The sequence below is a fragment of the Aedes albopictus genome, chromosome 1, assembly GCF_035046485.1.
Source record: "Aedes albopictus strain Foshan chromosome 1, AalbF5, whole genome shotgun sequence".
NCBI lineage: Eukaryota > Metazoa > Arthropoda > Insecta > Diptera > Culicidae > Aedes > Aedes albopictus.
In genome coordinates this window covers 114,184,475-114,201,256 of record NC_085136.1, presented here as the reverse complement: position 1 = coordinate 114,201,256, position 16,782 = coordinate 114,184,475, and the positions used below count along the sequence as shown (strand labels likewise).

General features: G+C 45.5%; 1 protein-coding gene across 1 annotated transcript; it reads left to right on the top strand.

Annotated features, from left to right (window-relative positions):
* Positions 1-13,566: 13,566 nt before the first annotated feature.
* On the top strand, positions 13,567-15,753 carry LOC109414072 (sphingomyelin phosphodiesterase-like). Its single transcript, XM_019687808.3, has 3 exons — positions 13,567-13,802; positions 13,863-15,295; positions 15,358-15,753. Exons 1-3 carry the CDS (start codon positions 13,688-13,690, stop codon positions 15,715-15,717), a joined length of 1,908 nt encoding a protein of 635 aa, XP_019543353.3. The 5' UTR covers positions 13,567-13,687; the 3' UTR covers positions 15,718-15,753.
* The last annotated feature ends 1,029 nt before the right edge of the window (positions 15,754-16,782 follow it).

Sequence of the window (16,782 nt, the reverse complement as noted above, 5' to 3'; positions counted from 1 at the left end):
GTGGTGTTTTGAATAATCTGTTTGTTTACGCGCTGTTTCCTTTGTTGCTGGATGTGTGAACATTGTTCTTTCATTGATTGAACATTCGCACGATCGTCGCGAAATCCTTGCAATGCTCAATACATAAATTATATTAAATGCAAGTTAAACATTAATTAATTACGAAATTCTTTTTTTTTTCAATCACAGCGTAACAAAAATTAACTTGGGCTTTTGACTGCAAGCCATTATGCAAGGAAATATTTTTTTTAGGCAATCAAAAGGTTAATTGGTCAATTAACATCTAAATTAACGACTTATGCAAAATATTTCGTTTTACCAAATCGAATTTGATAGTTTTAAGCGATTTATGTTAGGTACGACATTTCCCATACAAGTCATCCTCCAAAAGTTGCATGCAAGTTTTCATACTAACATAAAATGCTTAAATCTATCAAATTTGATAAGGTAAAACGAAATATCTTGCATGAGTAGTTAATTTGGATGTTTATTGACCAATTAATCTTTTGATTGCTTAAAAAAAAATATTTCCTTGCATAATGGCTTGCAGTCAAAAAAGCCCAAAATCGCATATTTTGCCCTATAAATTGAGGTATGGCTCAAAATTGTGACGTGTTAGAGCAAATTTGAGCCTGGATTCGGATTCAGCGGCCCAAAATCCTTCGGAGACACATAAGTTTGCTCTTGAGACAAAAAAATGTTGCGCTGTGTAGGCTAAGAAGAAAGCTATGTAGCATATTATAAACCCCTACCCCCTATCGTCATACTTAGCATTAGCATTAGCATTAGCATTAAGCGAGTCGCACAAATTCGTAGTTGGTACAGTCCTAGACCGTTGTTATGAGGGTTGCCTCCTTCCCGTCCGAACCAAAGCACAAAGATTTGGGACTAATCTCTGACTCTTAGACAAGACTGACGCAATCCTCCAATGGTTGAAAACTGTCCTGGCCACGTCCTTACGACTGCTGAGGAAAGGGAAAGGATGGTTAGTTGGACACCTAAGAAAGATGTAGACAACTCTACGATCTCTCCTTAGGCCTAGGTGTCACGGGAATTTGGGTGTTGTTAGTGGAAGGGTAGACTCCAAAGGATATGTTTGGTAAACGTTCATGCACACCATTGTTAAACTGCTTCAAATCAGCTATCTGCCCGTTTCCTCGTCATCTTAATGGCTTTCGGTTGAATTACTAGATTCTTCGGTTGAAAATCTGAAATATAAAGTAATATTAACATCGTACGTCGAGTAAGTTACATATTAGTGATACGCTCGCCACAGTTACATTTTTTTACAATATTATATGAATTATATGATAAATTTACCTGAATCCTTCTGAAATAAAATGTTAATTAGCAGCTACATTGAAACACATATACTACACAAACACAAACAAGTACATCAAGCTTTGATCTTGGAATTTTTATAAATAATATAAATATCAAGATCAAAATTTGATTTGGTAGATCTTACACCGCAACGCACCGTTCTAAGGTGATCTACCCACGTTACGGGAAACCCTACCCCCTATCGTCATACTTCGTCACAAAATCACAAACACCCCCCTCCCTATGGAGCGGACCACCACACCAGGTTAAAGCATGTGGCTATCACGCCGAGGACCTGGGATCGAATCTCACTCCCGACAAACTCGAAAAATGTGAGTTCTTCCTTCGGAAGGGAAGTAAAGCGTGGGTCCCGAGATGAACTAGCCTAGGGGTCATTTATGGACGCCCCCTGATGTGCGTAGTTCAATTATCAGGGAAACTATCGAGTCCCTTCGAATCTCGCAGAGGGTTTCTGCAAGGTGATGGTCTTCCGTGCCTGCTGGTTAACGTCGCATTCGAAGGTTTAATGAGGAGAGCTGGGATAAACACAAGTGGAACGATTTTACGGTCCGTTCAGCTGCTTGATTTCGCCAATGATATTGACATTACAGCTCGCAAATGCCGGACGACGGCTTCCGCCATTCGACTAAAGAATGAAGCCAGTTGAAGCGGATTAGTCATTAATGTGACGAAGATAAAATACATAATGGCAAAAAAAAACTCTAGGGTGGAATTAACGCGCCCGGCACACCGAATTTCTATCGTCGGTGATAAAATTGAGGCGATTAAAGAATTCGTATAGGGTATCGCGCCACTTGGGCGGTGGCTTCTATATTCGTCTGTTTTCCACTAAAACTCAGTCAATTTTGAACCAATTGACTTGAAATGTTGTACACGGGTAGATACTATACCCATCTCACCACATTCCAAAAGTTGTGCCAATTGGTTCAAATTTGACAGAGTTATAGTGGAAAACAGACGAATATAGAAGCCACCGCCCAAGTGGCGCGATTCCCTACAACTCGGACTCATTAGTGATCGCCGATTACGACACCAGCAGAGAAATGCAGAGAACGCATTGTGGCAGAAAATCGAGCTTACTTTGGACCAGGGTTCCTGATTTCCACTTTTCATCTTCTTCCACACTCGAATACAGTCAGCAGCGAACGGTTGTTGCTTTAGTTTGTGTGTTTGCTTGTCAGCGACGACAGCAAACACTGGCGTACGGTGGGAAGCCATACATGGAATTTAAACATTCGTCCACATTCGCATCGCAAGCGATGGAGAGGTGATGCGATTCGTGAGTGAATTGCGCGTACGAATATTTGAAGTTTTCAAAAAATGTTTATTATTTTCTTTGCTAATCTAGCATTTCAACAACAATACACTAAAAACGTGTTCTAGTTATGATAATAGCCGCTTCGATCGCTCACCAGCATTCGTCACCATTCGCCATTCATTCATTCGCTTGCGATCCAAACCGCGGCGATCGGCCACGAATATCCATGTCAACCAGCTTGCGCATCGCTTCCCACTGGTGATGGGGTTGCGTGTTTGTTCACGACTCTCCGTTTTCTGCATCTTTCTCGATTCGCTTCAGCAAAGAGGAGTGAATATGAATGGAGTGAGGCGAATATACCGATCCTTGCTTTGGACTCCTCAGAAGTTTACGTTCGAACTTAACTATCTACAAAACGCTGATTAGACCCGTAGTCCTCTATGGGCACGAAACATGGATCCAACGTGCAGAGGAGCAACGCGCCCTTGGAGTTTTCGAACGGAAGATGTTGCGCACCATCTACGGCGTAGTGCAGATAGAAGACGGGACTTGAAGAAGGCGAATGAACCACGAGCTGTATCAGCTGCTGAGAGAACCAACCGTCGTCCACACCGCGAAAATCGGGAGGCTACGGTGGGCGGGACACGTCATCAGGATGTCGGATAGCAACCTGACTTAAATGGTTCTCGAGAGTCACCCGACCGGTACTAGAAGACGTGGTGCGCAGCGAGCTAGGTGGGTCGATCAAGTGGAAGATGATTTTCAGACCCTTCTGATTGATTAGCAGGCTTTAGGTGCCGGCCAGAGTGGACGCGGCACGCGGCGCAGCGCGGAAATTTGCAAGCAAAGGAATATCAATCAATAATAAGGAGTTGTCAAATCGTATGGGAAATGCGCATCGCGTCGCGTGACGCGTCCACTCTGACCGTGCCTTTACTTCCCTTCCGAAGAAAGAACTCGTAATTTACGAGTTTGTCGGGAGTGGGATTCGATCCCTGGTCCTCAGCGTGATAGTCAAGTGTTCTAACCATCACACCAGGTTCGCTCCACATGGCAAATGTTGTATAATAATGGTTACACACTTTGATGCATGAAGGCACCATGAATAATTTGAGTATGGAATGACAGTTTCGCAATGTAAACCTGCTATGGTTCCAAAAACTGCAAAAATGTCAAGCAGGAGCAGGTTTCAGAGGCGTTTTCAGGGTCTGAAGGGGTTTTCGAAGGCATTGCAGAGAGTTTCAGAGAATTTTTGACGGGTTCAAGAGGCTTTCGGTGGCTTGGAGAGTCTCAGGTACATTAACCTTCCTTAGTCAGTAAAAAAAGTTACAAATAAGACCCTGGGTTTCATTTTTTATCCCAAACTTTAGACAGCTCGCAAAAATCAAGTATCCGATTTTGAATAGCTTTGGTGAGGGTGACGAGTTTGATTCCCAGTCGGCCCAGGACCTTTTCGTAAAGGGAATTCCTTGACTTCCTTTGGCATAGAGTATCTTCATGCCTGTCACACGATATATACATGTAAAATAATTATTTTATAATTATTATTATTATTATTATTATTATTATTATTATTATTATAGAGTTTTGGCACTTCTCAGCAAAAATTGCTGGAAACTTTCACCTACCCCGGGCAATCGGAATGCCAAAGGGGATTAGGCTCTGTGGATCTCATTAGCCGGTTTTTTAGCTTATCCTAATGAGTCTGCTTTTGGATGTACTTTCAGTTGTGATGATTCAGGAACCGCCTAACTATACTACAGGTTCCAAGAATCACCGCTTTCAGGATGCTGTTCAGGTCCTTCTTCAATTCCAGCTCGTCTAGGGACCTCAGGAGAGATTTAGGGACAACTCCGGTTGCCGAGAGGACAACCGGAACTATACGGACGTCCTCCAGGTGCCACATCTGCTTCAACTCCTCCGCTAGGTCGCTAGGTATTATTATTATTATTATTATTATTATTATTATTATTATTATTATTATTATTATTATTATTATTATTATTATTATTATTATTATTATTTATAATTATATTAAATTATAATCATTGGCAGAGGAAGCTCTCAGTAAATTTCCATCACGGTGGAAAGAGGCGTTGATAACACCCATCCACAAATCCGGAAATGTCCATGACGTCCGAAACTATAGAGACGATTCTAAACTGCCTGCCGAAAGTTTTCGAGAGCATGGTGTTGGATTTTCTCTACCCAGCGGTGAAGAATATCATTGACGTGGACCAGCATGGCTTCGTCAAAAAACGATCGACGATCACAAATCTTATGACGTATGTGACCATGCTAACAACAAACCTCATAGAAAAACGTAACAGATCGATGCAGTGTATGTTGATTTCTCGAAAGCGTTCGACCGAGTACTACACCTACTAGCGGTTGAGAAGTTGAGACGAATGGGATTTCCTGATTGGTTGACTGGTTGGATTGCTTCTTAACTGCAGAATCGTCGTGCTTCTGTTATGCCTGGTTTACATTGTTCAACTGAAACGAACATTTCACTTGCTAACTTCTCAAAGATGTTCAATTCAATGGAATGATGTGTTTAGACTGAGCAAATGACTTGAGTGTTCACTTGAATGCTCTTGAATGCATCTCAGTTGAAGCAAGTGTTTACATTGTTCAACTCGTGCAGAGCGTAAGGAAACTGAATTGAATTCATCTCACTGACAGATGACCTGAATTCAGCTCACATGAATCGCGGGTTTAGACGGAGCCTGAGACGAGACTCGCGAAGAGGAAAAAAAGCAACGTCAAGTGCAGCCCAACTGAGCTGTCAGTTGTAGCCCGTTTGATTACGTTACCTAAAACGAGTAAAGTATTGCTATCCGAGATAAATTCTGAAGCCAAAATTCACTCCGAGCAGCATTTTCTTCTCTTGTACTGTCAAAAATAAATTGAAAACAAAATATTTCAATGATTACTTTGCTTGGCGATTGTTGGCGATGCAAAATTTCACCTCAACATGATTTTGTGCGTGAATGGGATTCAGTCACACTGCATGTGAGGTGATGCGGTCACGTACGTGTTTGAAGCACCAGCCCAAAACATAATGTCAACACAGATAGGAAGAAGAAAAAAATAACAAAGTGGAGAAAAAGAAGACCGTCTTCGCGAGTCTCGTCTCAGGTTTTCTCGTACACGTTGCGAACTGTGCGCTGTAAAGAGTATCGAGCGTCAAAGATCTTGGTATTACTCTGGACACTAAGCTGCGATTTACGGAGCACATATCCTTGGTAGTAGCCAAGGCATACGCAATCCTCGGTCTAGTCAAGCGAAACACTCGGGATTTCAACGATGTTTACTGCCTGAAAGCCATATACGTTAGCCTGATTCGCAGCATTTTGGAATGCAGCGTAATTGTTTGGAGTCCATATCATGCTACACACATCAATCGGATTGAACGTGTCCAGAAGGCGTTTGTCAACAAGGAGAACATATCTACAGAGGCTCTTTGTTTTCGACCTGCTAGAAAACAACATTGACTGTGACGAGCTCCTAGCAAGACTTCGCATAAATGCTCCAGTGAGAAGAACGCGGCGTATTGTTTTCTTCAGGCGCGGGACAAATCGCACGCTATACGGCCAGCATAACCCGCCGATGTGTGCTGTCAGTCCTTTAATGTAGTGTATCATATGTATGATTTTAATTTGTCCAAAAATGTGTTTAAGACCAGAATTAGTAATTAAGTTTTAGTCTGTACGATTCCATAATCGAAGACTGTAAATAAATAAATAAACAAATACCTGTGGAAGTGCTCATTAAACTGAGTATAAAACATAAGCTGAGAAGCAGGCTTTTCCTAGTAGGGACATTACGCCAAGAAGAAGAAGATTACTATCTATTTTATTTTTGTATCACAAAAATAAGGGCATGAAAATTCACGAAGGTTGAACCATGCAACACCGGGTTCTGAAACGGAAACTATACGAAGTTCACCTTCCGGGATCCTTGTAACCGGTTCCGCATTAACCAAACTTGACCAGAACCCATCAATAATTATGCTTAACAATATGTTTCTCATTTCAGAGAAGTGTACAGACACGTGTACAGAGAAGTTATGCGTACAAAAGTATACGGTGAATAACATGTGCGGATTTTCAAGCACATAGCAACGATGAAAACTAACTTTTCGGATGTTCCGGATTTCCGGATCCAGTTCACAATATTTAGTCAATGTTAATATCTCTAATCAAAGCCCGCGTGAATACCTTTCCAACGATTATTGATCGGTCCTGATTACTTGTTTGATTTCAAAGATACAGCTTGCCAAAACTAGGGTCTCTAAAACGAAATTTTTCAGTTGAAACAGGTTCCCGGTTGTCACAGTGGCCAAATCCGGATTTCTCTGGTGGGTTTGAAAACTAGACATGTGCCCCATTCATCTGAGCCAAAGAGACTCAAAATCGGACAAGCTACTGATTTTTGCGAGCTGTCCATAGTTTGGAGTCAAAAAATGACTCCAGGGTCTTATTTTTAACTTTTTAATGGGGGCGCCCTTAGGGGTCGCTTAATGCTTTTGATATTTGAGAAAGTGTCAGAAAAGTTCAGCTTGCTAGGATTTGTCAAACAAAAGCTACAGTGAATTGAAATTTAAAACCCTAATTAATCCACCTAGCGGTGATGGTGCCTTTCTCGTGCTTTAAAATATCCTTTCAACAAAACTCGAGCGACATGTTGATGACATTGACATAAATACAAAATGAAAACTGCTTGCTAAATCTACTCAATATGGATACATTTTATATTAGCATAACATCCAATATTCAGAAAATATAAGACAACGATCCAAAACTCAAACCACACAAGTGTCATGAAGCAGCAAAATTTTGAAACGTCATTTTAGATTTTCCGGTCATCATTTTATGACTCCGGATATCTACCCCAACTAAACTAACCGCCATCTTGAACATTGAGACACCATCTTGGATGTTCTGGTATTCATTTTTGGACTCTGCACCTAAAACTACATAAAGTAGTCACCGTATTGAATTTTGGCATGTTTACAAGACTGGTCGTGATTTCATGTACCGCATCCATGGGTTTGGTTAAATTTTACATTTTACTACCCGGATCTGATTCCGGGTAACTACCGGCTGAACAAAATATGGTCTAACATTATTGTCTTGTTAACTGCTCATCGGTTAACCAAAAACGCTGCAAGTTTAAGGTGTCACATGCAGGGTTTGACAATTTCGACGGGACTCTCGGAACCAATTCCGGAACACTACCAGTTGTCTTCAGTGTGACGTAAGGCTATTTTCTAACTAACTGTTCATCAGGTTATCGCAAAAGCCACGATTTGATGTGTCACATGCCTGGATTTGGTTTACTTTTACATTTGGCCTCTTCCGGCCACTCAAAACCGATTCCGAAACACTTGCTGGCCGTTCATTAGGTAATCTAAAAAACCGCTATTTGATGTGACGCATGTACGGGTTTGTTTCTCTTTCAGATTTAACCACTTCGGCGGGAACCCCGGAACGGGTTCCGGAACACTACTAGTTCAGATATGGTCTGACATGGTTTTCCTGCTCATTGTCCATCAGGTCATCGAAAATGCCGTGGTTTGATGTGTTGCATGTATGGGTTTGGTTCAATTGTATATTTGACCACTTCCAGCGGGACGCCTAGAACCGGTTCCGGAACACTACCGGTTCAGATATGGTCTTTTTTTTTTCCTTCTAAACCATAGGGGGATAAATCTGCTCATCAGACACCCTAACAGGAAGGTTAGGGTAGTGTGGGGATGAGGCCGTCTTCTACAATGCCGGTAGAAGCCAGGACTACTCTCTCCTCGACCCACTAAAACACATTCCTATGGTCGCCAAACCCTACGTCTCTCCGGAACCACCAAGAAGGTATTGCTTCAGAGAGGGGCTAGTGCATATCGCACCCTCAAGGTTAGCTGCCGTAGCCTAGCAGCAACGAACATCGATGACTCGCACTGGAGAGTCCATCACGATAGCATGCTGGCGCTTAGCCAGTTTCCCGAGTGGTCCTCGCCACTCCCTTTGTCCACGGAAGGCGGGCAGGGTCAACCCCGCCCGCGCCCTACTGCTGAGCGGACATCAAGAACTGATGCCCACATGCAACCCGATCTGACCTGCTGAAGGCAAGGGTATCACTACCCTTCAGGCCTTATCAGCTGCATCCGTAGGTTGCAGACAGCAGGGTCTCACCTACCCCGACCCTTGCCGGGGACCCCTTTCCAACCGCGGGCTCAGATCCAACCCAGTAGACCGACGCCACGACAGCACCGCTACCGGGACTTCCTCTCCGCGGCCACTTAATCGCTGTAAGGGTCGATCTCGACCGCAGGGCACCGGTATGACCTACGAAGCCGACTTCGAACCCCTGGACCACCTCTTGTACTGCATCTGGACTAGCCATTCTCCGAGTCCACGCGCCACCTCCTTTGTAGCTCCCAGACGATATGGGTGATAGCCGTTGAAACGGCATTCCAGCTAATCTCATCCCTACACATTCTCTGGACCAAGTTGTCCGGAGTTGTGTCCTCCCCGCATGTGGCAAGCATGCGGTCACGCATTGTGCGAAAACGCGGGCACACGAACAAAACGTGTTCCGCCGTTTCCTCTAAATCATTGCACACTGGGCATTCGGGAGAATCCGCATGCCCGAAACGGTGAAGATACTGTCGGAAGCAACCATGACCTGTAAGGACCTGTGTCAGGTGGAATGAAACTTCCCCATGGCGCCTATTAATCCAACTATCTACCCTCGGTATCAACCTATGGGTCCACCTTCCTTTGGTGGAACTGTCCCACGCGCGCTGCCATTTGACCATAGAGGCCATCCTGACAGTCTTGCGTATGCCTCTTGTGCCGCGCATTTCGAAGCACTCCATATCCTCACTGATAAGAATGCTGATGGGCACCATACCAGTAATGACACAGAGAGCGTCGTGTGACACGGTACGGTACGCGCTTGCAACCCTCAGACACATAAGCCTGTAAGTACTTTCCAGCTTCCGTCGGTAGCATTCAGTACTTAGCGCGGTACCCCACGCCGGGCCGCCATACCTAAGTATGGACGTAGCAACACTAGCCAGAAGCTTGCGCTTACTGGCGTACACCGCTGAGCTATTGGACATCATCCGGGACAGTGCCGCAATAGCTGTGGAGGCTCTTTTACAGGCATAATCGACGTGGCTACCGAAGGTAAGCTTATCGTCGATCATCACGCCCAAGTGCTTGACAGAGCGCTTCGACAGGATAGTGCACTCTCCTACACTGATCTCCGTCTGCTGCGCCGACTGCATGTTGTTCACAACCGTCACCTCTGTCTTGTGGTGAGCCAGCTCCAGTTTTCTGGACCGCATCCACGCCTCCACAACCTTGATCGAGTGGTCGGTAGTCAACTTCACCTCCTCGATCGTTTCACCGTAGACTTCGAGCGTAATATCGTCGGCAAATCCGACAATCACCACTCCCACTGGGTCAGATATGGTCTGAGATGATTTTCCTGCTCATTATCCATCAGGTCATCGAAAATGCCGTGGTTTGATGTGCCGCATGCATGGGTTTGGTTCAATTGTATATTTGGCCACTTCCAGCGGGACGCCTAGAACCGGTTCGGGGACACTACCGGTTCAGATATGGTCTGAGATGATTTTCCTGCTCATTATCCATCAGGTAATCGAAAATGCCGTGGTTTGATGTACCGCATGCATGGGTTTGGTTCAATTGTATGTTTGGCCACTTCCAGCGGGACGCCTAGAACCGGTTCGGGAACACTACCGGTTCAGATATGATCTGAGTCTATTTCCTGCTTACCGCTCATCAGGTTATCGAAAATGCCGTGGTTTGATGTGTCGCATGCATGGGTTTGGTTCACTTGTATATTTGGCCACTTCCAGCGGGACGACTTGAATCGGTTCCGGAACACTACCGGTTCAGATATGGTCTGAGATGATTATCCTGCTCATTATCCATCAGGTCATCGAAAATGCCGTGGGTTGATTTACCGCATGCATGGGTTTGGTACAATTGTATATTTGGCCACTTCCAGCGGGATGCCCAGAACCGGTTCGGGAACACTACCGGTTCAGATATGGTCTGAGACTATTTTCCTTCTTACCGCTCATCAGGTTATCAAAAATGCCGTGGTTTGATGTGTCTCATGCATGGGTTTGGTTCACTTTGATATTTGCCACTTCCGGCGGGACACCCGGAACCGGTTCCGGAACACTACCGGTTCAGATGTGGTCTTAGACTATTTTCTGCTTACCGCTCATCAGGTTATCGAAAATGCCGTGGTTTGATGTGTCGCATGCATAGGTTTGATGCATTTTCATATCTGGTCCCTTCCTGGGGTACCGTTCCGGAACACCTAAATGGCCATATCTCCGGAACGGCTGAACCGATCCGAACCATTTTCAATAGGAAACAATGGGACCAGATTCCGCGTCGAATGAACCGTCGGTCATTGAAATCGGATAAGGTTTACTGCCAAAAAGTGATGTGAGTTTTTTTGTACACACACATACAGACACACACACACACGCACACACATACACACACACATACACACACACAGACATCACCTCAATTCGTCGAGCTGAGTCGATTGGTATATGTGATTTGACCCTCCCGGCCTTCTATCAAAAAGTCATTTTTGGAGTGAACATATAGCCTTTCCAGTACACTTAGTGTACGAGAAAGGCAAAAAGGTCAAAAAAGATCATAAGACCTTATTAAGGTTAATGGGGTCCGAGGGAGTTTAGTGAGATTTTGTTGGCATTTCAGGAACTTTCAGAGGATTTTCGTCGGGTTACGCAAAGGTGCCGGAAGCGTGACGTAGGCGTTTTCTGCGGTTTCAGATGGTCTTAGGTGCGTTGCGTTATTTGGAGCGCGTGGGGTTTTTTTGAAGAACTTTGGAGGCATTTCCGACAGTTTTATAGGATTTCCAGAGACCTTTTAAAAACTGAAATCCCTTGAAATGCCCCTTAAATTTTAACGTTCAGGTACTTTTTTAATGCCATTCAAATGCCCCTGATATCTCCGTAATCTATTTGAAATGCCCCCGAACCCCCTCTCATACGACTCTGACCTGAAATGCTTCAAAACGTCCCTGATACCTCCGTAATCCCATTGAAACACACTGGAAAGCATCATAATCAATTTAACATGCCCCTGAAATCCCTTAGAGCGGCTTTAAAATGTTCCAGAAACCCCAGGAACGCACCTGAAAACGCGTTTGAAATGCAATCAAATGCTCCTAAAACATCTCGGAACGCCCTTATAACGTTCTTGAAGCCTTCGGAAACCCTCTGAAAAGCTCTGAATCCCCTTCTAACGCTCTTTGAAGGATCCTGTGATTCCCCTGAATCGCGTTTCCCCTGAATCGCCCCTTGAAACGTTCCTGAAGCCTAATACTATTGGAATGCCCCTGAAATCCCCGTTAATCCGTTGGAACGCCAACCAAACCTGATGGAAAGCCCTTAAAAGGCTCCCGAAATAACCGAGTGATACGAGTCAAACTTCTTGGATTCCCTTTTTGTGGACTCTCTGAATACTTCCTAGAAAACCCCTTTGGTTCCATTTCTACCCAACAAACATTTTAGCTGTATAAGAGTTGAACAAACAACTCTTAAGCAAACTTCAGCTTAAGAAACTGTTATTCAGCTATCTCTGTTTCTTGGGTAATGCCCAAGAGCATGACCTGTTTTCGTGGTTCAGATGCCCTCATTGAAGCCCCACGAAACTGCAAAGACATGAAACGACTTAGTTCGAACTTCACGAACAGTTTAAATCAACAACTCTCTAAAATACCCTTAAACTCAGCAATTCTTCAACAATAATTGATTAATGGTGTGAAGTGACAAACGCCAACAACGCTGCTGTTGCTGTGGACTCAGCTGAAGTGAGAAACTCGCTGGCGTTCTGCAATACCATGTTGAGGGTGTCCTGGTACGATTCTCGGCTGAACCTGAACCATGAAAATGTTCTCAACTTTCTTGGGTGTCGAGTAGATGCGAAAATGATCATTTGGCAAAATAAGCTCTCGTGTAATAACTGTGTAAATTTTCAAAGAACACCAAGCTAATAAGCTTTATCTTTGTAAGTTTGGTGCACTTAGCTAAGAAAAGCTGTAGTTTTTGTTGTTCAGCTCTTTAAAGTGAAGGATTGCCCATTTAAAACTAAAACGTGATAGTACTTATTTGCCCTATACAAAAGCCGAAGAGTAGCAACTGCAGTATCCTACTAAACCCATTACCACTTAATCACATTCCATCGTTTATAGACACTTGACTCACTTTCTCACCTTGCAAGAGTATACCACTGCTGCGAATAGTTTCGTCGCGTGATTTCCTTTCAATCGGTTATCGCCTGCCACGTTTTTGTAGCCTGTTCGCAGGTCGTTCTGATTACCGATTCTGTTCTTCTGTCTAGCTGAGCACCGTCGTTGTCCGCCATCCAATCAGCTGATGTCTATATTTACCCCATTGAAATTACACGCCCCCAGGGCCCATCATGGTGTGATGGAATTAATTATCGTTCAACATGTCGAACGATCCACAGCCGGCAATGTCCGACAGGGACGCTCAATTTATCAGTCTACGGTGCGGATACTCCCGTGTCCAATCGGTCAATGTCACCGTTCGTTACCGAACTGTCGCCGGTTGGGGAGTGTAAAAAATGTAAACATAAGTGATAAAGCAAAAAATAGCCAAGCGTCACCCCCGTGCCGTCGTTTTCACCTTCTTCGCCCATTTTGGGGAGACGCAGCGGCGTGGGAACCGGTTATCACGCGGGAGATAGTCGGAAGCGTCCGGTCTCTCCCGCGAACGAACAACCATAACAAAGAAAGAGCGGAGTTATGGGTGACAACCAAGACAGCGGAAATTTTTATCAAGATGTATCTCGGCGGTGCTTGGGATTGATAAAACCAACAGGTTTCAATGCCCTATATAAGCGGGTGACGGTTGGGTTATTAGAAATCGGGTTGGCATTTCTCCGAATGTCCAATTGCTAATTGGTTTTAGGCTTTCGGCGGCGATAGCACATTTTGGGTAGATCAGTCGGTGGGATATCTTGTTGGAGTGTGGAGATGATTTCGCTGAAGACGTTGGGCCTTGTGGCCTTGCTGCTTGGGGTGAGCTGGGCCTACCAGGTTAAACCCAAAAATTATCATAAACTGGTGGAGCAGCAGAAGATGTTCAATGGTGAGTGAAAGTGAGGAGTGTATCTTGACGAATTCTATACTTATAAATTTATTCAAACAGAACAATTCGAGAAGGAGTTCCTAACTGAGCACATGAAGTTCATGGAAACTGGAGTGAAGTCAGATCGTCTAGAGGAAATGTTCGAACACCTTCGCCAGAAGCCAGATATGTTCCGGCAGGAGCTGGATAACCATCCACTCCCCTATCAGACTACGGAATGTACGGCTTGCCGTGCTCTGGTCACCACATATCTGACTTACCGTAGAATCTTGAACTGGGATCGTGACCGTATTGCTGCCCAAGCTGCATCCACGTGTGACACGTTGGGTATTCTGCTTCCGGAGAACTGCGTCAAGATCATCGACAAGAACATCGACATTTTCCTCTACATCATTGACAACAAGCCAAGCTTGACGGCTCAGACCATCTGTGGGGTCATCTTTCAATCGGGAGCCTGTGTCCTAGAGGATCCAGAATTCCTGAACTGGACCATTGAAGTATCTGCAGGTGGTACTCCCATAACCTCGTCGAAAACGGGTTCAAATCGCGGACCAAACGACTTCAAGATCGTCCACTTGACGGATCTGCACTACGACCCTCACTACCGCACCGGATACAACGCAGTTTGTGGTGAACCGTGTTGTTGCCGTGAAGCCCAAGGTATTCCGGAAAATCCGGAAGAGGGAGCCGGAGAATGGGGAGACTACCGAGATTGCGACTCACCGTGGAAGGCCGTCGAAGATGCCGTCCGTGAAGCGGGTCGTCGTCATCCGGATGCCGCGTACGTGTACCACACGGGCGATATCATCGATCACGGTGTATGGGAGACAACCATCTCCGGAAACGTCCAATCTATCACTCGTACAAACAATTTGCTCAAAGAAGTTTTCGGAGCCACTCCGGTGTACAATGTGCTGGGCAACCATGAGATCACTCCGACAAATGTGTTTGCACCGAGCCACATTGACCGACCTGACTTCTCGCCAAGCTGGGTCTACGAATTGGTTGCCGATCAATGGTCAAACTGGCTACCAGCAGCTACAAAACAGACGATTCTCCACGGCGGCTTCTACACCGCTCTGGTACGACCTGGGTTCCGCGTAATCGGCCTCAACAACAACGATGCCTACACCTTCAACTGGTGGATCCTCTACGACCCAGCATACCTGCGCGGTCAACTCCAATGGCTTCACGATACCCTCCTGGAAGCCGAAAGAGTCGGCGAGAAGGTCCACATCTTGGCTCATATCCCCATCGGTGCTGGAACCAGCTTCGTCACATGGGCCCGACAGTACCGCCGCATCCTGGACCGCTTCTGGAACACCGTCCAGGCACACTTCCACGGACACACCCACGCCGATGAGTTCAACGTATTCTACTCGGCAGCCAACTCGCAGCACGCCATCAACGTGGCCTTCAACGGAGGCGGTACTGTGCCCTTCAGCAACTACAATCCCAACTATGTCGTTTACTATGTAAACCCACAAACTTTCGTGAGTATTGAGCATAATTCTCATTCCCAAACCCTCCTCTAAATCCCGCATCCTCCTTTCAGGAAGTCACTGATTTCGAATCGTACTACTTCAACTTGACCGAGGCCAACCTGCACCCCCAAAGGGACCCGCTCTGGACCCCGCTGTACTCCTTCTCGCAAGATTTCACCATCTCGAACGTATCGCCGGCCTCGCTCGACACCCTGGTCCGTCGCTTCGGACAAACCCCGTCCGAGCTGCACCGGTACTGGACGTTGAAGGTGAAGCGCGGCGACCCGTTCCTGGATGCGGGATGCGATGGCGAGTGCCTGCTGAACCACCTGTGCGAAATCGTTACCAACGAAGCGAACGACGATCGCAAATGTAACGAACTGGTGTCCGCTTTCCGCCAGCTCGACGACGATAAGTGGAACTGGAAATAGAAAATAAAACTGTTGGCAGAAGTGCATTTTTATTAAGCGAACTGGGTTTTCAATTGCACCCAAATCAAGGGTGAACTGCTAGGTGTAGTTTTACGATTCAGCTCTTTGACGGCGGTATGCTGAATCACACTGTGATATTGAGCATTATCTATTGCACACCGCCGAAGATCGTCCTTAGCACGTGTCGCTCTAAAACTCCGAGTGCTTGCAGGTCTTCCTCGAGCATGGTCTATTTCTCGTGTCCGAAGAAAACCACCGGTCTCATTAGCGTTTTGTACATGGTGCTTTGGTGCGAGGGTGAACCTTTTTAGACCGCAGCTTTTTCTGAAGCCCGTAGTCGATACGACTTCCACTGATGATGCGCCTTCGTATTTCATGGCTCACGTTGTTTTCACCCGTTAGCAAGGAACCGAGGTAGACGAACTCTTCTACCACCACGAAAATATCCCCGTCTATCATAACATTGCTGCCAAGGCTTGTCCTGTGTCGCTCAGTCCCACCTATCAGCATGCACTTTGTGTTAACCGCCTACACCACCAGCCCAACCTTTGCTGCTTCACTTTTCAGGCGGGTGTACAGTTCTGCCACCATTCCAAATGTTCTAGCTATAATACCAATATCATCCGCAAAGCAGACAAATTGGCCGGTTTTCGTGAAGATCGTGCCGCAGCTGTTGAGCCCAGCTCGTCGTATAACACCTTCCAGGGCAATGTTGAATAATAGGTAGGAAAGTCCTTCATCTTGTCGTAGTCCCCGTCGAGATTCGAATGAACTGGATAGTTCATCCGAAATCCTTACGCTGTTCTGCACACCGTCCATCGTTGCTCTTATCAGTCTAGTAAGCTTCTAGTAAGTTCGATACTGTCGTATGTCACCTTGAAGTCGATGAACAGGTGGTGCATTGGAATCTGGTATTCACGGTATTTCTGGAGGATTTGCCGTACAGTGAAAATCTGGTCTGTTGTCGATCGGCCGTCGATGGAACCGGCTTGGTAACTCTCCATGAACTCATTTACTTTATGTGAAAGATGACGGAAGTTGATCTGGGATAGCACTTTGTAGGCG